This window comes from Aristolochia californica, unplaced genomic scaffold (assembly GCF_029961685.1).
Source record: "Aristolochia californica isolate CCGP_79_NKW_82.1479 unplaced genomic scaffold, dmAriCali1.0.hap1 SCAF_6, whole genome shotgun sequence".
Lineage (NCBI taxonomy): Eukaryota > Viridiplantae > Streptophyta > Magnoliopsida > Piperales > Aristolochiaceae > Aristolochia > Aristolochia californica.
Window position 1 is genome coordinate 5,468,077 of NW_027182257.1, and position 22,006 is coordinate 5,490,082.

Sequence of the window (22,006 nt, forward strand, 5' to 3'; positions counted from 1 at the left end):
TGGAAATATATTATTAATTGATACCGCGTAAAAAATCCATCTTGTGTTATTACTAAAATAAATATAAATGTCATTATATTTATTTTTTAATTACTGTATTATATTAGTCATTTAATAGTGGTAATTAAAATATTTTTAAATCAAGCATTTGATCAATTATTTTGGTTTATTTAAACCATTTTTTAATTAATAAATCAATGGTTTTAAATTTAACGAAAAAATATTATTAATTAATAATACATACAAATATATAGTGTGTTAAAGTTATGATTTGATCAATTTTTCCTGTTTAATCATTCCTTTTTAGGTTAAAGTATGTCATATGTTATCAATAAATTAATAAATAAACTTATTACATTTGTTTATGTTATTTTTAACGTGATTTTTTTATAATTAATCATGTGCAAAGTTAATTGGCTCACATAATTATTGTATTAATGTACAATAAATTGCAACCATTAAATAATATAATATCTAATTTAATTAATTAGTATATTAATAAATTTTAACTATACATTAAATTACTTATTTGTGTAGTAATCATGTTTGTTTTACCTAATTTGGGGTTTAAGTATTATATTTTAATTAAGTATACTGTTACAATGTACTAATTCTCTTGTTTTTTATATTTTTCTCATGAAAGGGCACTAACACTGGAAACTGTTTTCCAGTGCACATGAACTCGTCCACACTAACACCAAGTTTGAAGATGTAGTTCATGTAGATGAATGAAATGAATTTGAAGCAAGAGAAGAAGATGAACTTCAAAATTTTATTTTGTTGACTAACTCCCCCATGGGAATCTCAATACTTTCATATAATAAAGAGAATCATCTTTGAGTCATCTTCACGAGTAAAATAAAAATGAGAACATGAAACCATGAATGCATGACAATAATAAGAATGTAAAACTTATCTCAACAAGTTTCAATCTTGCTTCACAAAGACCCTTTTATGAGTAACTTTGACCATTAACTCCTTAGAGCATCTTCACAACGTGAGGATCCTAAATTTAATGCTCTATACCATGTTGAATTTAGGACCCATGCTTAAAACCTTGAGCAAAATAAGAGAGGGAGAAAAGAAGGAAGAGCCAAGAGAAGAAAGGAGGAGACCAAAGAGAGAACTCGGGTAGAGAGGAAAGAAAGGAAAAGAGAAAGGGAAAGCCTTTAGGCTAAGAGAGAGACCTTCCACAAATTGGGAGAAGAGGAGAGAACTTGATGCTCCACCCCAAGCCACTATTTATAGTTTTTGAGAGGAATTTACAATGTCCACAATGCCCTTAGGGCTACAAGCTTTACATGAGAAAAGAAATAAATACACATGTTCACCTTGACTAATCACACCTTGTGCTATCTTTATGAGATGATACCTTATTTATAATCATGTCATCCCTCTTGTATGTGTGGGCCTTATTCATACTCGTGTGGGCTTGGAGCCATCTTCTAACAACCTCTAAGGCTAATTATAATGCTGCCCGCACAAGGAATTAGGCCACTCAATTGACCAAAATAGCCAATTTGTAATAGCACGCCATCATATAGATTTAAAAAAACTAACTATGCTCACTAACCTAGATCCATGAAGAGATTTTCTAGTTAGACTAGATTCACACAACGATTTTCATCATCTCACTAAGCACTCCAACCTAAACCTACAAAGGCATTTTCAGTACCACCTGCCTACACAAGGTCTTACGACTCACAAAACAATAAATTCAATTAGCCAACCCCTACTCAACTTCCATGACAACTTATCTCAAATTCTTTGGGGTAAAATCAGTATTGCTTACTCAAGGCTTGGCCCAAATTCCAAGGATCACCTTCTTATAGTACAACACAAAGTAATTGCCTCCCAATAGGTTGATTAAACAATTTATGCTCAAACAAATAAGTACTTCAATTCCTTAGTAACTACTCTAGTAATCAGTAGCTCAAGAAAGTCCTTAATGACTATATTTGAAATATATGCACAATGTAAAGATTGAATTGATTTTTAAAGCTAAGGAGAACATGCCAAGCAATTCAATGTAATAGTTGATTTTAAAACGCAGCCCAAGAGCAGTGATCCAAACTTTACTGCTAATTTCAATACATGATATCATAATTCGTTGTACTCTACCAACTAGAATCAAAAGGTCTCAAACTAGATGCTTGTATAAACTTGGATTTGAAAACTTATCCTCGAATTTCAATCTTTAGCAAAACCCCTTTCAAATGCCCTGCCAAATTAGAATACTTGCATGTATGAAATGAGTTGAAAGTAAGAGATCAAACAAGTTTCATTTTAAATGGAAGTTCATCACACAAACACTTAAAAACACAATTTTTGAATCAAATATGATATAAAAACCACTAGGCACACATTCAGTAAACATATATTGGAGTATATAATCAAGATTTGAAAGATCAATTGAAATACTTAGCTCAATGGAGAGAACTATTGATTTTGAGTTCTTTTGGAGCTTGAGAGAGAGCAAAATGTTCTCAAATTATATGTGAAGGAATAGGAGGCTTGGAAAATTCTTTGTCCAAGAGTGAAATATTAGGATCTTCCCGAGCCATGCATCGAGTCACTTTTCTTTCCTCTCTTTCCCCCATATTGAATCTTGACGCTGGAAGAGGATTCTACTTTTTGGAATGTGGAATGGTGGAATTCGGAATTGAATGATTGAGCTTTGAAGGAAGCTCGACCCAGACCTTAGAGGGACAATCTGACCTAAACCTGTGAGGGAGAATCCGACCTGTTTAATTCTAATTTTCTCAATCCTTCCTTTCATTCACCTTGACGTCCCCATAAATAGGGTTGAGGATGGAGATACAAGTTAGACCCATGGTCAACTGGTTCATGCCACAGTACATCTAAACCAAACCAACCAAACCAAATTGAATTACATGAAAAGGAAATTGACATAATTTCATTCCTACGCCTGTTGATAACTCGTGATGCTATGGAGTCCATAACATCACCCCCTCCTTGAGAAAAAGCTTGTCCTCAAGCTCGAAAGAGGGGTATAGGGCTCTGAAAGCTGCTAAGGGCTCCCATGTAGTGTCATTGGGGTCAGCATCAGCCCACTGCACTAGTATCTCCCAATCGCCCTGAATGCGACGAGCCTGCAACACCTGCGCTGGAGTAGAAAGGACATGTCCCTCATGTAGTGTGGGCAGAGGGGTGTGCAGCAAGGGAGAGTCGCCCTGGAAGGCCTTTAGTTGGGAGACGTGAAACACATTGTGGATCTTTGCCTCTGGCGGAAGTTGCAAGCGGTAGGCGACTATGCCAATGCGGTCCATCACCTGAAAGGGACCATAATACTTTGGAGAGAGCTTGTGGTGTTTGGAGGCTATCAGTGAAAGCTTCCTGTAATGTTGGAGACGCAACCATACATAATCTCCTGGAGAAAAGAATACTTCTCGGTGCTTCTTATCATAATATAATTTCATAGTATGTTGGGCCTCCTAGAGATGAGTGCACACCTCACTGAGCATGGCGTTCCTTTCTGCTAAAGCTTGGTCCAAAGTGGCTACCTTGGATGCACCTGGTTCATACGATAAAAGTCGAGGCGGATCTCTGCTATATGCTACCTTGAATCGAGTAGTTCCGAGTGCGTTGTGGTAGGAGGTGTTGTAACAGAATTCAGCCTAGGCAAGCCATTTAACCCATAGTTTAGGTGAGTCCCCCATGAAACAACAAAGACGACCTCGGTTTGACCATCAGTCTACTGATGGTATGCGGAAGAGAACGCTAACGTTGTGCCTTGCAGCTTGAATAGTTCTTTCCAGAATATACTGGTGAAGATGGCATCTCTCTCGCTGGTAATGGAGGTAGGCATCCCATGTAATCAGACAATATTATCCATGAATAGCTGAGCTACGTGAGCTGCTGTGTAAGGATGCGACAGAGGGAGGAAATGGCCATACTTTGAGAAATGATCAATCACTACAAATATAATGGATTTGCCAAACAAAGAGGGAAGGCCATCAATGAAGTCCATGGAAATATTTGACTGAAATATTTGACTAGACATGTGACGATAGCTGAAATGGTTGGACCAACCCGGTTGGACTTAATGATTAAGCTTTATTCCGTTGACAAATCTGACAAGCCGCCACATAATTTGTTATACTGCGCTTCATACCCTTCCAATAAAATGCCCGACTGATCCTGAAATATGTTTTTTGTCGGCCCTCATGTGTATTGTCATGGAAAGAGGCTAGAATGCTGTGAATAAGTGGTGACGTGTGGTGGAGAAAAATCCGGTTTTTGAATAGGATATGACGATCCTGGACTGTCCAATGTTTCTCCGATGTCCCTGCTGAATCTCATGATATAATGTAATAAGTTCCAAATATTGTTGTGTCTTCTCCCTAATAGAATCCAACAAGAGAGCTCCAGGATGACTGATAGCATGTAATTGGGGCTCTAGAATATCTCGCTGAGATAAAGCATCAGCCCCCACATTCAAACTCCCTGGTTTATACTCCACGGTAAAGTCAAACCCCATCAGTTTAAATAACCAGTGCTGCTGAGGGGAGGTGGTGAGGTGCTGCTCAAGAAGATATTTGAGGCTGCAATGATCGGTGCGAATCAGAAATGGGCGCCCCCAGAGATAAGGCCACCAATGCTGTATTGCCTTAGCGAAACTGATCAATTCCCTCTCATAATGTTACGGTCCCGGATCTGACACAAGGATTCATTGGGAGAATCTTGGATCTGCCACGGGTTACGGGTCTGCCATGCATAACTTTAGGGATAGTAGGAAGACATGGGGAAGATAAAGATCAATGGAGGATGAGAGAATACATGGGTTTTTGAGGAAAACCATAACCTTGAGATCAAGAAGGCGATCTCAAGCCTGTTTACTCTATATTTAACCTAATTCTCAATGTTTGTCCTTCTCATTACTCTTACCCCTTAAATAGGGTTCACCCTGTTAGGGTTTAATAAAATATTACAAAAATATCCCTATAAATAAAATATTCCAAAAATATCCCTATGAATTGAAATTTCCAAAAATACCCCTGTGACCTAAAACTGAAATAAAATAAAGCAAATTAAAGAAAAAAACTAAAATAATAATGTTATTCCGTGCATAAAATTACACCACCCTAGAAGAACGAGCTTGTCCTCAAGCTCGGAAGTAGGGTCTGTATGCCGACGTCTCCACCTGTGCCCAAGTAGCATCCATGATCGCTATGTTTGCTCTCTAGGCGCCCCGACGCAAGAGTATTTTACCCAAGGAGTTTTTTTTTTACGGGCGACTATAGGGATGTGTGCCGAATGTCGCTACATCTCCCCAAGCAGCAGCTCTGCCCTTCCACAATCCTAGACTGGTGTGAAACAGCCCTTCACGGCGGCCCCCCATTGGCCAGGTCGCATGGCCTACCCTTTGCCAACCTGGCGGGAACAACATCAAGACTAACCCCCTGGGATGGAGAAGACTCAGCAGCACTAACCCCCTCCAGTTGCTGCACCAGGAAACACATAGAGGTCTGAAACCATCATGTGTGTCACCCATTGGCCTTGCCTCTTCCACTATTATTTTGTAGCCATTTATATCTGAACCGTTGAGTTCCAAGGCCTGAGAGAAACCGCCATCACCACTTAAGTCCATGTAAGCAAGCCCCTTAGAAGCACTAGTAGCCATGAAAGATGGTAGAAACATCCATGCATCAGTTTCCTTAGTTGCACATATGAGATCAACCTGCCCATTGTATATACTCACATTTACTCCTTTTGATAAAAGCCCACCAACTTGCCCATTGTATATAGTCACAGTGGGTGCTGCCCTATCGGATCTCTGAGGAAAAACTGCTCCAGCACGCAACAACTCCTGATATGCAGCATAATATTGTGGATATTTTGCCCTGGCACCACCAAAAGCCTCTAGCCATGTATCTACAAGGACCACTATTTTCTCCTTGACGTGAAAATCAGGCTTCTGTTTCACAATCCTCACCATCTCGTGCAGAACATCTTTCTCAGCAACATGCATATGAACTATGTCTCCACCCAAAAAAATATGTGGAGGGTGATGGCCTTGACCATCCCCCGCGAGAAGAACAGGAAAACTTGCAGTTGAGGCAGCTCTTCTGACAGCACCACTGGCAAATTGTATCATGACAATTATATCAGCATATCCTTCGACCTTGTGTATGGTAGCTTCAAACGGTTCTCCTTCTGGTGCTACACCATATGCAACATCATCGTTGCATTATAACTCAACAAAAAGATTGCCAAATACAATTGCAGATTCTGCTATAGGTTTGACATCTTCAACCGAACTAGACTTTATTTTTGCAGACTCAACTGAGGCACTACAACTAGTAGCAACATGCAGCCCTGATTCTACGTTCTCCGCATGCTCAACTGTAGGTTGAGCTCGAATAGCATAATCAATGAACAAGCATGCATTGTTATCAACATATACAACACTCCTGCATACTTCTGCATTCTCAAAGGTCACAAATACAAAATATTTGGATTTCCCATCCCCTTCTCCCATTAGTGCAGCGCATGTAATGTGTCCACACCCAGCAAATAGTTTCTTCCAATCCAAAATAGCCACACTGCTGCTGTATTCATTCTTCACAATAGAAGTCATCCCATTCTGTTTTGCAAGCCCAGCAAGTGTGCTTTGCTGGTCTGGGGCATTGTTGTATATGTTTAAAGCCGTTTCAAGCAACTTGAGTGCCTGTGCAGGCTCATGCATAGACTCAGAGATGGCTGAAACATCAGGTAGGCCACTTCCAATGTAAAAGATGTCATTCTACCCTGGTGTCATTCTAGAATTGTAAAAGAAGTCACAAGTTGCAGCAACCAAGCCAGCCCCAAGAGAAAAAAACATACTCCTATAGAATGTTTTCACAGCGTGAGAATCATGGAGCATAAGGATGAAATTGGTGAGGGCACCCCCACTCGCAGTTCCCCACCCTAAGCCAAGGGACATAATGGCAGATGGTGCAGACCAAGACCCATCCAACCTTCAAGCAACCACCAACCCTGAACCCATGTTGTAGGTAAGAACCACTCCTGCTGTCATAACTGTTAAAATTTCCAGCCCTTTAGCGCCTTGGAACACTGCCAGAGCTATAGATCTCTCTGGATATAATCTAGCAACCTGACAGTAACGCCGTAAAGTAATGGGTGACTTGTATATCTCCTGTTCCTTAGATAAACCTATGGGCCTATTTATCCATCCTCTCATACTGTCCAATCAGTCACTCCATGCTTTGCAACCTGCACCACATTGCTTATGTTGTTGATCAATACATCTTGCAGAGGATCAAGCCTATCATAGCAAGTGGCACACACCCTCTAGGGATCCTGCTCTCTAAACTTCACAGGTAGCAAACATCTACCCTTTCCTCCAGAGGCAGTCCACACCCAAGGTTGAATACCCAACAAAAGCTCATCAATTTCATCTTCAGCAGGGAAGTGACTCCTAGCCATTGGCATTTCCTCACCAAGGTCCTTTGCAGGAGAATGGTAAAATTTGTAGGACTCTTCACCAGGAACCTCTTTGGGATTTCGCAGCCATATGGCTTTCACATCATTCAGGACTACCAAGCCACTGTGCTCACCAACATCGAAATAGATCCTCCCACAAAAAAAATTCAGCATCACATTAAGCACAAATAGATACGGGACATGCACACTGGTCTCGGCAATTGAAAAATTAAATAGCTTCACATTCTCAAGTGGACAACGAACATACGCACTGGTGTTGTGTGCAGTAGTAGAACAATCAAGCCACCAGAAAAAATTCAGAGGTCCCAAAAAAAAATATTTAATGGATCCCGACATCCTCCAAAAAAATTCATCTCAAACTGCATACCCCCAATCCAAAAGTCCCTCAATTGGCCATCGATGCTCTGCTGCATGACCCAGAGACCCTTCGTCTCTAATTTTTTAGCAGCGTTGCTACTGCTCAGCCCCTCTGAGCCACATCAATGCCCTGAAAAACTTATTTTGATCTAAAAATCGAGGGAGTTTCCAAAGCTTACCCCCAATGGCATTGAAGATGGTTCCCCGTTGGGCTTCCGAGGGTGAGGTTGAGGCTGAGAATGAGAATCCGAAAGCCAGAGCCCACCGGATTTGTTGCCGACGGCGCTTCCTCTTTTTCGGTGGACTCTTATTTCTGTCGGTGCTAGTAGATGTTCAGAGCCAGAGGAGGGATGCCCTAACTGATTTGTTGTGATCAAGATAGATCGGAAGGCTTCCGTCTGTTGTGAAGAAAACATTTCTGCTGGCCGTGCAAAGGGGATTTGGGAGGTTGAACCCAAATCAGCCCGTACCGAGGAGATTTTGGCAGAAACCCACTCCGATTTCCCCAAATCGTCGTCGTCATTCGGCTTTGGATTTTCGTGTACGGAAATCTTGATTTTTTGTGATGCAAAACCTCTCTGTCCCTCCGAATTTGAGGTTGCTCCCAAATCTTCCGCAGAGACTTCGGCTGGTAAACTGGACGAACTTTGTGATTTTTCTGGCCCACCCAAGACAGCTTCGACTCCATCTTCTGTGTCGCTGTCATGCTCGAAGAATTTAGATCATATGACTTATTTTGCTGCAGCGGCGACTTCCTCCCTTCCATAACGTTCAATGGAAGCATCTAACCATGCTCGTATTTCTTCCAATTTCTTACCCTTAGTAATCCATCTTTCATGGGATATAGAATAACCCATTGTGTTCCCACTCTGATACCAGTTGTTACGGTCCCGAATGTGACACAAGGATTCGTTGGAAGGATGTTGGATCTGCCACGGGTTACGGGTCTGCCATGCATTACTGCAGGGATAGTAGGAAGACATGGGGAAGACGAAGATCAATGGAAGATGAGAGAATACATGGGTTTTTTAGGAAAACCCTAACTTTGAGATCAAGAAGGTGATCTCAAGCCTGTTTATGCTAGATTTAACCTAATTCTCAATGTTTGTCCTTCTCATTACTCTTACCCCTTCAATAGGGTTCACCCTATTAGGGTTTAATAAAATATTACAAAAAAATCCCTATAAATAAAATATTCCAAAAATATCCCTATGAGTTGAAAATTCCAAAAATACCCTTGTGACCGAAAACTAAAATAAAATAAAGTAAATTAAAGAAAAAACTAAAATAATAATGTTATTGAATGCATAACACATAAGCTGCTAACTTGTGATGGTGTTGGCCAAGCTGGCGGTTGAAATAACCGATTAGGTGTCCTTGTTGGTGTAACACTGCACAGATACCGCCGTCTGACGCATCACATTCCACCACAAATAACTCATCAAAGTCTGGTAGCTGCAAAACCGGCGCTGATGATAAGGCCTCTTTCAATTGCTTAAAGGAATGAGCCACTGTCTCGGACAAGGTGAATGCATTTTTCTTGAGTAGGTTGTTGAGTGGTACTGCAATATGGCCATAGCTATGGATAAATTTCTTGTAATACCTAGAAAGGCCCAAAAAGCCCCTTAACACTGTAATGGAGGTGGGAGGAGGCCAATTTGTGATGGCCTGAATCTTACTCCGGTCAACCTTCACCCCAACTGCTGAAATAACATGGCCCAAGTATGCCACTTCGGAGGTGCCCATAGAACATTTGGACTTATTTAAAACCAAATGATGGGAGCAGAGAAGAGTAAATACCTGGTGAAGGTGCTGAAGATGCTTGTCCCAATTGTTGCTATACACCAATATATCATAAAAAAATACCAAAATATATTTCCTCAAGAGAGAGGAAAATACCTCATTCATGAAGGCCTGGAATGTGGAAGGCGCATTGGAGAGACAAAATGGCATCACGAGGAACTCGAAATGACCGTGGTGCATGCGGAACGCTGTCTTCTCCACATCTGAATGATGAATGTGGATCTGATGATAGCCAGACTTCAATTCCAGCTTGGTAAATATAGTGGCACCGTATAACTCATCTAGCAACTCGTCCACCACTGGGATGGGAAATTTGTCTTTAATGGTGTGTGCGTTGAGTTGCCTGTAATCCACACAAAACCTCCACGACTTATCATGCTTTCTGACCAGTAATATCGGGGATGAGAAAGGAGACCTGCTTGGCTGAATAATTCCCTAGGCGAGTATATTTTGGCATTGCCTCTCAATTTCATCCTTCTATAGGTGGGGGTAACGGTAAGGCCAAACCACCACAGGTTCAGTTCCCATCTTCAATCGGATGCAGTGATCACAGTGGCGAATAGGCTAAAGAGCAGTAGGTTCATGAAATATATCATCAAAGTCTGTAAGTAATTGAGATAACTTATAGTTGTCGGTGCTCTGGACTTGAACGGCCTGAAGTGCGTAGAGCACTGGTGCCTGGGTGCCATGCAATGTGATCTGACCCTGGTCCTCTGTGAAGATCATGGTCAGAGCCTGAAAATCCCATAAAATAGGCCCCAACAGTTGGAGCCATTTAACTCCAAGTACCAAATCAAATCCTGCCAGTGGAATCACCAAGAAGTCTGCAATAAAGGAGTGTCCCTCAATATCAAAGTGGGTGGCTGTAGATAGTCCCACACTGGTAATTTTGGCCCCATTGGCCACTGAGACAGAGAGGCCTGTCTGCTGCTGGATTACTAACCCAAGTTGTTCTGCCGCTGGCTGACTGATGAAGATATGCGTGCTGCCAAAGTCAACTAAAGCTATTAATTGGAGATGATGCAACTGGGCCCGAACTTGCATGGTGTTAGAACTGTCCAGGCAAGTCATGGCATGAAGTGAAATCTCTGGACCCTCTTATTCTGTCTCCACAATCTCTTCCTCTGGTAGTATGTCCTCACAATCCTCCCACAGAACCACACTGAATAATCTTTTGCATATGTGACCTTGGTGTTAAGCACCTAGTCAATACTACCCAAAAGACCGGCCTGTTAGGAGTGGAAGACATAGGTACTTAACCCAGGACCACAACAATACACCCACCGTCACGAACCAACGACCACGGCGGCACGGCGGCATCACATAGCGACGAGGTCCGGGTCAGGATTCCATACTCCCTTACAGCACTGCATCCGGGCACTGGATCACCCGTGCTTGATGGGAATCGAACTCGCAACATAGCACCTCCTCTGATACCAAATGTTAAGCACCTAGCCAATACTACCCAAAAGACCGGCCTGTCAGGAGCGGAAGACATAGGTACTTAACCCAGGACCACAACACTTGGACATACTGTTCATCACAGTTAAAACAAAGGCCCTTGGCCTTTCTCTGTTCCATCTCCTGTCTATTCAATTTTTTGAAGTAAGGGGCTGGTGGCATAGAGTTAGAACTTTTTGTACGCGGTGCTACACTGGCTCTAGAACGTGGAGGCCCTGAATAGGGTGCTGGCGCAGGGGCATTGTGCCTGCTTGGCCAAACTGGTTTTCTAACCAGTGAATCCTTCAGAACTCACTGCTTATGCTCAATTGACCTGGCTAAATTCATAGCGTGGTCCAATTCTGTAGGACCATGTAATTCAACTTCCAGATGCAGAGCTTTTTTCAAACTAGCAGTAAAGATGTGAACATACTGGGAGTGACTGACAAATGCACTAGCGCGGGCTAAACGTTCCTGGAAGGTCTTTTGGTACACCTCTAGTGACCCAATCTATTTATAATTGATTAATTCTCCCAATGGATTGCTACTAGCTGGAGGACCAAACCTCATCATGCAAGATTGTCTAAAGGTCACCCAATCCTGAACCAAATGGTCATTTTAGAATTGGTGGTACCATAGAGCGCTTCATTGAGCATGTGGTATGCGGCCAAATGAACCTTCTCATCCGCCGGTGTTTTATGATGATAAAAGAATTGGTCACACTTGGTTAACCAAATCAGGGTCCTTAGACCCATCATATGTAGGAAAGTCCAGTTTGAAATACTTGGGATCTGAAGTTGGTCCCTGTGCGGAAGGGCCCATTTGGGGATTGTTGTGGCGCAGTGGTGGTGGCTAGTACTGATGGTGGTCAGTTGGGGGTGAGTAGGCTGCCGGCGGCAGCGCTCGAAGGCCACTGTCGTCCTGTCGCCGGAGGATGGCTTGGATTGATGTGTCCATGGATTTGATAGCCTCATGCAGGTCAGATGTGGTTTGATGCACTTCTTCAAGTGATTGAGCCTGAACTTTTGTCCTCTGACAATTGTCCTCAAATAATTCCACAAATCATCAAGGGAAGAGGAATCCCCAAGGGTGGACCTGTCTGATACCAAGATGTTAGGATCTTCCCGAGCCTTGGAACGAGTCACCCTTCTTTCCTCTCTTCCCTCCATATTGAATATTGATGCTGGAAGAGGATTCTTGTTTTTGGAGCAGTGGAATGGTGGAATTCGGAATGGAATGATTGAGCTTTGAAGGAAGCTCGACCTGGACCTCGGAGGGAGAATCCGACCTATTTAATTCTAGTTTTCTCAATCCTTCCTTTCATTCACCTCGACGAGGACGGAGATACAAGTTAGACCCATGGTCAACTGGTACATGCCACATTACATCTAAACCAAACCAAACCAAATTGAATTACATGAAAAGGAAATTAACATAATTTAATTCCTACGCCTGTTGATAACTCATGATGCTATGGAGTCCATAACATGAAAATTATATGCGGCGAGTTTGACTTGAATAGAAGGTTCTCCAACATTCAAAAAACTACCTGTTAGAGCTAGAAAATGATATGTTACAATGTGGGACCCACCATGGTGCTTGAGTTGGTGGGACCCACCATGAGGACATAGGACATCAAGAAGAGTCCTAGAGGATGTGGGGCACCAAGAAGAGTCCTCACCCAAAGTAAGCACAAGCTGAATTGATTTAGAAGACTTGAAGATCAAGTGGGACCCACAAATATCTCACGAGTTGGCACTCTTATCAAGATGCACTAGGAGATCACGAGGAGCCCACAAGGATAAGGTTGCGAGCTGGCTTATCCCTTATATTCACGTGAATGAAGAAGGACTCCTAGTTCAACTCAAGTTAGTCTTCTAGTAGTTTAGTTTGAGTAGACTTATATTAAAGAGTTAGAGTTAGAATGTAATTAGGATTGAAAGACAAGTTGTAAAAGGACTCTACCTTCTCCTCTACTATAAATAGAGGTGTTGTAAAAGGAATTAATCAAGTCACACATTCAATCCTGAGTTGGTTTCTCTCTTTCTCTCTTTGCTTGATGCAACCTCTTCTTCCCCTTTTATTTTTTCTTCTCTCTACCCGAGAGATTTTCTTCCCTTTTCTCTTTTTCTTTCTTATTTCTCTTGTTCGGAGTTATGGAAAAGGGATCCCAAATTCAACATGGTATCAGAGCATTATATTTAGGATCCCTCGTCAAAGGAATGTTCTAGATAAGTGATGATCAACACCACTCAAAGAAGAATCTTCTATGAAGGAAGAACACAAGCCGAGAGATAAGTGTTCAATTTTTTTTTGTCATGTTATTGGTTTCCGAATTTAGTTTTGTCATGAATATTTGAATGCTTTCATCTTATTATATTATGGATATACATGCCTCTCTATCTAGAAGGAGCTATCAATACAATTTTATCGGTCTGGAAATTCTGTTTACCCAAACCAGTCCATAATCATATTATTGGAATTTTTTTTTCGCGGGATAAGAGTTCCCTAATATATAAGATTGTTATTAAGTCTCTTATGAGTGGCATAAAAAAAATTCAGAATGATAATTTAGCATCAATGCTAAAATTTCTCATACATCGAGTTGATTGAAGAGGTACTACTTGGTGTTATTAAATATATTTCTTTTTAAGAAAGGCCTATCATGGCTAAAGAAAATATGAATATCAGAGGTGATATACTAAGAATCACCACCATACCCTTACATGGGGTATCCAATTTTATGAGTTGGTCCACATCGGTTCGGAGGTTCCTCATCACAAAAGACCTACTTGGTCACCTCACCACCCGGTGACCACATGTTCATGAAGATGATATTTTCTATATGAAATGACTGAAAAATGATACTTTGGTAATTGGTTGGCTTATAAATAGCATGGAAGAATATGTCTCCAACAATGTTATTCAGCTTGATACTACTAAACAAATTTGGGAGACATGTGCTAAACTATACTCATGCCCAGATACACTACATAGATATTCTCCAAAGAATGTTGCATACTAAACAAGGAGAAAATATTCATGAGTACTTGGCCTGCTTTAGAGGCTTTCTCCAAGAATGGAAGTTAGCTCAACCTTCAACCACTGATATCTCTATCCAAGACAAACAGAAAGAAGCCTTAATCACGGCTATTTGTCTTGCAAATGTTAAGTCTCACATTGAGATTGCGAAGAGTCAACTTTTGAGTGCTTCTGTTGTCCCCAAGTTTGATGATGTATGCGCAACACTACTTCGTATTCTAGACACTTCTTCCTCCACTTCTGATGTATCATCCGCTATGTATTTTGATAATAGAGGATCATTATCTGACCGCGGCTGAGGCCGAAGTAGAGGTTATAGAGGGGGCAAAGGAAGAGGTGGAAGGACTAGTACTGGCAGAACAAATGATATTAAATGTACTCAATGTAAATTTCTTGGCCACACTACAGACTAGTGTCGTTACAGGGCATGTACTTACCATAGAAAATATGGCCACTATAAAGAAATATGCTATAAAGCCAATGACAAGTCATAATTGACAAGGGCTAATCAAGCCCTTATGAGTGATGCAAAAGAAGATCATCCCACAACATCAACTGCACAGAAAAATATTACTGATGAAGAGTATGAGCTATTTCAGAAAATGAAGACCATATTAGGTTCTTCTCCTAGTCCCTCTGCAACTACTCCTGCCACTACTGCTTCAGGTATGCTATCTGCCTCATCTTCATCCTGGATAATTGATTCAGGAGCCTCCAAGCATCTTACAGGTAACAAAACTTTATTACATTCTCTATCTCTGAGTCTTTCACACAAATTTGTTACCATAGCCGACGGTTCTCAAACCAAAGCCCAAGGGAAAAGTTCCACTTCTGTCACCCCATCACTTTTGCTCACTGATATTCTTTTTGTTCCTACTTTTCCATTGAACTTACTATCTGTTAGTCAGTTTAAAAAATATTTTAATTACTCGGTTACCTTCTCACCTACTTCATGTGTTTTTCTGGATCTTATAACGAAGCAGGTGATTGGTAGAGGCCATGAACAAGGGGGACTTTACTACTTGGATGTGACAAAGATCAATATGGTGTTTACTACTGAGAATGAGACACGATTATGGCACAATCGGTTGGGAGATTCTTCTATACAGTCTCTTCATCATATGTTTCCATCTCTTAAGATCAGGTCTGAATTTAATTGTGAGGTGTGTCAGTTAAGTAAACATCAAATGAGTACATACTCTCCTAGTCCAGAAGTCAAAAGTGACACTCCTTTTCCATTGATTCATACTGATGTTTGGGGGGCCCTTGAGTGTCTCTAATATTTCTCAAGAAAAATATTTTATTACTTTTATTGATGATTTCACTCGCACAACTTGGTTGTTTATTTTTAAGGAGCGTTCTGAGATAGCATCCATTTTAAGTCATTTCATGCTATGGTACTCACACAATTTGATCATAAGATAAAAATGCTCCGGTTGATATTGCCAAAGAGTATGTTTCAAAAGACCTTGACTCATTTTGTCAAGAAAATGACATTATCCATCAGACATCGTGTGCCCACACTCCTCAACAAAATGGTGTAGCCGAACGAAAAAATCGTCATATTCTTGAGGTAGCTCAAGGTTTAATATATGCCATGAAAGTTTCATACTTTTATTGGCCCCATGTTGTCCTTACAAGTGTTTTCTTATAAATCGTCTATCGTCTACTGTTCTTGGTAATAAATCTCCATACTCTAGATTATTACCAAATGATGACCCGTTTGAATTACCATTAAAAGTCTTCGGTTGTCAATGTTTTATTCATAATTCATTGCTTAGACACAGCAAACTTGATCCTAAATCTATCAAGTGTATTTTCTTGGGATACTCTCACACACAAAAGGGTTATGTTTGTTATAGTCCTCTGCAACGTTTATTTGTGTCCAAGGATGTAACATTCTTTGAAGACTCCTCATATTATTCTGATAGTGCTCCTCCTGGTATGTCATCAATACTGAGTTCTCCTCGACCGATTGTGCCTCATGATACAAAGATTGTTCAGCCCCCAGAGCAAGTGGTCGATACCACACCTACCGAGTTATCAGATCCACCAGAGGTAAGTCCTTCATCACCAGTAATTTTTGGTCCTCAATTTGATACTCGTCCTATTGCTATACGAAAATAACCTCGATCATGCACTCAACCTTCTACTTCTCATCCTATTTCCAATTTTGTGTCTCATCATCGCCTTTCACCTTTATGTTGTCAGTTTCTTTCTTCTATTTCCTCCATATCTATTCCAAAGTCATATCAGGAGGTTCTACAACATCCAGGGTGGAAGGCAGCAATGGATGAAGAAATGAAGGCACTCAATGATAATCACACATGTTCTTTGGTTCCTCTACCTATAGATAAAAAACCCATTGGTTGCAAGTGGGTTTATATAGTAAAACATAATCCGGATGGGACCATTGCACGACTGAAGGCTCGACTGGTTGCAAAAGGTTACAATCAATGCTATGGAATTGATTATGATGAAACATTCTCTCCAGTGGCAAAAATGTCCTCGGTACGTATATTATCATCTTTGGCAACCAATTCATCATGGCCAATATATCAACTGGATGTAAAAAATGCATTTCTTAATGGTGATATCAAAGAAGAGATTTATATGCAATAACCACCTGGGTATGTGGTTGAGGGGGAGTCCATAAGTCGTCTTAAAAAATCTCTATATGGACTAAAGCAATCCCCATGGATATGGTTTGAGAAATTTAGTCAAGCCATCATACGGGAAGGTTTTTACAGATGCTTTGCAGATCACTCAGTATTTATTGAGAACATAACGAGAGGTAAGGTGATTCTAGCTGTTTATGTTGATGATATTATTTTAACTGGGACTGATTCTGAAGGCATTCAGAAAATAAAAGAAAGAATATGTACTGAATTCAAGACGAAAGATTTTGGATTACTGAAATATTTTTTGGGTATTGAGGTCTTACAATCCAGACATGGGATTGTTTTATCCCAAAGGAAATATACCCTAGATCTACTAGAAGAAACAAGGATGATGGGATGCAAACTAGTAGACACTTCTATGGATGCAAATATGAAATTATGTGGAGGCACTGGAGAAGATGTAGATATTGGTAAATATGAAAGGTTAGTGGGACGACTTATTTACCTGTGTGTAACGAGGCCAGATATTTCGTACGTAGTAAGTGTGGTGAGTCAGTACTTGCACAAACAACAACTTAGTCATTGGCAAGCACTTGAGAGGATAATACGATATCTTAAAGGAGCTCCTGGAAGGGGGCTCCTCTATAAAAATCATGATCACTTCAACATCGAGGGATTCTCGGATGCAGACTAGGCTGGATCCCTAGATGATAGAAAATTTACTTCTGGATTTTGCAAGATGGTTGGAGGAAATCTGGTTACATAGAAAAGCAAAAAGCAAATGGGTAGAAGTAGAATACTGAGTCATGGTACACACGGTTAGTGAAATCATATGGACAAGATATCTTCTCACTGAATTGGGATTCTATAAAGAAGCTCCAATGGATCTATACTGTGATAATCAAGTAGTAATACTTATTACATAAAATCCAGTCTTCCATGAAAGGACAAAGCATATTGAGGTAGATTGCGATTTTATACGAGAAAAATTTCTAGTTGGTCTCTTATCTCTGAAACACATATCATCACAAAATCAAGTTGCAGATATTCTCACCAAGCCAATCACTCACAAGATTATGTTTACCATATGCAGCAGGTTGGGCGTTTATGATGTCTTCTCACCCCCAGCTTGAGGGGGAGTATTACAATGTGGGACCCACCATGGTGGTTGAGCTGGTGGGACCCACCATGACGACATAGGACATCAAGAAGAGTCCTAGGGGACACCAAGAAGAGTCCTCACCCAAAGCAAGCACGAGTTAAGGAATCAAAAAGCACAAGCTGAATTGATTTAGAAGACTTGAAGATCAAGTGGGACCCGCAAATATCTCACGAGCTGACACTCTTATCAAGTTGCGCTCCGAGATCATGAGGGAAGGATAAGGCTACGAGCTGGCTTATCCCTTATATTCATGTGAATGAAGGACTCCTAGTTCAACTCGAGTTAGTCTTGTAGTAGTTTAGTTTGAATAGACTTATATTAAAGAGTTAGAGTTAGAATGTAATTAGGATTGAAAGACAAGTTGTATAAGGACTCTATCTCCTCCTCTACTATAAATAGAGGTGTTGTAATTCAGAATTAATCAAGTTACTCATTCAATCCCGAGTTGGTTTCTCTCTCTCTCTCTCTTTGCTTGACGCAACCTCTTCTTCCCCTTTTATTTTTTTCTTCTCTCTACCTGAGAGTTTTTCTTCCTTTTTTTCTTTTTCTTTCTTCTTTCTCTTGTTCAGAATTATGGAAAAGGGATCCTAAATTAAACATGATATTTTGTCATCTAGAAAATATGAGTAAAAACGGTCAAAATAGGTAAAAATCTGATTTTTTTTATTAAATCCATTTTTATGTTAAACACAATCGTAGGTCACTTGAAAAATACAAAGACCTAAAATTCTCGAAACGGAGTTTGAAAGATTGCATATTTAAATTTCTACACAATGGATTTGACCCCTTAGCATAAGATTCAACTCCTCATGATGGATTCTACTTTTTGAATTTTAGAACTTTATGTAAGTAGGGTTTGATTCTTTCCTACTTTATGTGGTCGAATCCATATGTTAAAATTTGACTTTTCTTAATGGATACAACTCCATTTTTAAATTTAAAATTTTCTCTAAGCAGGGTTTGAATCCTTCTTGCACTATGGAGTTGAAGCCTTATGCTAAGGGTTGACCGCTCATGATGGATTTAACTCTTTTGCTCTTTTTCACCATATGCTCGACTCCTTTTCATCTTTTTGCTTTATGGTTTCATCTCTCCTATTGAGGTGATCAACTCCTATACATGGACTCAACTCCTTTGATCCTTGGCACTTTAATTCTTCAATTTTCTAAACAACTTCTTTTATGTGGATGACTTCGCTTGCCAGTTTTACTCTTTGTACTTCTTGTGTGTTGCCTGCTTATTTTTTCTTTCTTCTATCAAATAGTATTGCTATGCCATTTTTACGATGTACTTTTTAGCATGAACTACTTGTTCCCTTTTGAACTATGGGTCATTTAAATAGTCTTTTGCCACTTGAATTGATATACAATAGAAAAATTCCTTTAGGGAGGACTTGCACAACATTCTTAATGCACATAATTAGTAAATTGAGTATTTGTTACAATCAAAAGTGTCTTAATGGAAATCTTGAAACTAACAAAGCCTTCATATCACTCTTTCTAAAGAAGGGGCCCACAAGTAGGCCTCTTTTTTAATTTCTAATATTATAACTAGTTTTAAAAGGTTAATGACTAACGTTCATATTAGAAATTTGACAATATCTTGAGTTAAGGCATCTAATTGATTATATTCAAAGATAAGAAAACCTTTCTTTAGATTATTCCTTGCACTCTATTAATCTTATCACCCAGTTGCCCGAGTACAGAACGAGATAACTCGTTATACTTTCAAATATAATTATGTCCTTAGTTGAACTATGAATCTGTTCGTTGTTTTCTCTTAAAAAACCTTGGAAGTTTTTTATTAGGTTAAATCATCTCTTGTATTTTGTCGATTTGTGGTGCCTGTTTAGAAAAGTTGCCATTATTTCATTTTCAATCAATTTTCGTGACACGAGCTTAGCGTGGGAATGAGATGAGCATACATAGGGAAGACCGATATTATTGACAAAAGTGGCGGCTCAAATTGAGTGGAGTCTGATATTTGTGTGGAAGGAACTGCTCATATCCAATGGTGGAAGTTGAAAGAGTCCATTTGATCTTGGAATGGACTATTGTAACACTTATTTTAAGGACGTCAAGTGATTCCCTCGACTAGTGCAGTTGCTCCACCTTTTGCTGTGGCCATGGATATGATCCAGACCTTGTGCGTCTCCCTCCTCCTTCCTCTTCTCATCTTCATCTTGATGAAGAAGAGCAGACAAAACAGAAATCTCCGTCTTCCACCGGGTCCTCGCCGGCTCCCAATCTTGGGAAACATGCATCAACTAAGTGAATGGCCTCATCGATCTCTCGATTCGCTCGCGAAGATCCATGGGCCTTTAATGTACCTGAAGCTTGGCAGTATCCCTGTCCTGGCGGTCTCGTCGGCTGATATGGCGAGAGAAATCATCAAAGACCATGATTTAGACTTCACTGGGAGGCCAGCTGGGGCAGCCTCTCGGAAACTCTCCTACGGCTGCCGCGACATTGTCTTCTCTCCCTACGGCGAGTACTGGCGGCACATAAGGAAGATTTGCGTCCAAGAGCTCCTCAGCTCCCAGCGGGTGCAGTCTTTCAGGTCCCTGAGGCAGCGAGAGGTGGAACGAATGATCCAGCGAGTCGCGACCTCTAAAGGCCCCATCAACATGAGCGAGTTGCTGCTCTCCTTGACGAATAGTATCATCTGCTATGCTGCTTTTGGCACCACGTACGGCGGAACTGGAGGTCGGTTTCAGGGGATAATGGGTGATTCCAAAGCGGTCATCATAGGACTCGGCGTCACCGATTTCTTACCATCCCTGGAGTGGATAAATGACCTCAATGGATACAGACGAAAGCTTGACGAGGTGTTTCGCTCCTTAGACGGGTTCTTTGAGGAGATTATTGAAGAACACTCGGACCCGAGGAGGCCCCCTCCCGGACACGAAGACTTCATCGACGTCATGCTTCGTGTTCAAAAAGAGGCGAACCAGGGGCCTCCTCTCTCCAGGAACAACATAAAGGCAGTAATCATGGTATACCGTCTATATATTTACATATTCTCCGTCTTCATCGATTATTTTCATTAGCTGATCGGTGTGTTCAATTGATGGCAGGACATGTTTCTGGCGGGGACAGACACAACCTTCGCGACACTGATTTGGGCCATGACCGAGTTTGTGAGGAACCCGAAAGTCATGAGAAAGGCTCAGGATGAAGTCAGAAAAGTCACCGAGGGGAAGAAAAAGGTCGAAGAAGACGATCTCCACAAATTGGACTACTTGAAACTGGTCTTGAAGGAGGTCCTACGCCTGCATCCTCCAGTTCCATTGCTAGTTCCACGAGAGTGCACTCAATTATGCCAGATCAACGGTTACGACATTCCTCTAAAGACGAGAGTCATGGTAAATGTATGGTCCATCATGAGGGACCCGAACTGCTGGGACAAACCTGAAGAATTTATCCCTGAGAGATTCAGCGACGCCTCATTGGATTTCAGAGGCCAAAATTTCCAATATATACCGTTTAGTTCGGGGCGGAGAAGCTGTCCAGGATTGTCCTTCGGATTAGCGACGTTGGAGCTTGCTTTGGCGAGCCTGCTGTACTCGTTTGATTGGAGTTTACCAGATGGGATTCAGAAGGAAGATATGGACATGAGGGAGGCACCGGGCCTAGCTTTGCAAAAGAAAACTGATCTCTTTCTTGTGGCCACTCCTCGAATGGAAGCACGGCCTTGAGTTGTTTGTTCTTGATAGAGATAAAGATAAATTAAGATAAGATAACTCTAAAGTAAACATTGTGTCCCGCTATTATAAGTAGCTGAAGAGTTAGTGTGTGTACTGTAATAGAATGTATGTAAATTAGATTAGCTTAATTGTAGGAAACTAATTGTTTCCATCAATCCGTGATTGATTCTGTACCTTGATTTTAGGATATAAATTGGACCTAAAATCAACATGTAATATCTTCTTATAAATAGCCTCTTAAACGGAGAAGAATACATCGGAAAATTCTTTGAAATCCTTCGTTTTCTTACATGGTATAAGAGCGGGAGTCCTTCTCCTTTTCATCGCCGAAGAACAGAGCAGAAACTCTATTCCGTAGCTTTTCGTCGTCCGAAGAACAGAGTAGAAGCTCTGTCACATAGCTTCATG

At 40.8% G+C, this 22,006-nt stretch overlaps 1 protein-coding gene across 1 annotated transcript; it reads left to right on the forward strand.

The window, feature by feature from the left end:
- The first annotated feature begins 20,017 nt into the window (after positions 1–20,017).
- Positions 20,018–21,802, forward strand: LOC137935134 (cytochrome P450 71A9-like). The gene is made up of 2 exons (XM_068779797.1): positions 20,018–20,887; positions 20,969–21,802. The coding sequence occupies exons 1-2, from the start codon at positions 20,018–20,020 to the stop codon at positions 21,587–21,589; spliced, it is 1,491 nt and encodes a 496-aa protein (XP_068635898.1). The 3' UTR covers positions 21,590–21,802.
- Positions 21,803–22,006: the final 204 nt, after the last annotated feature.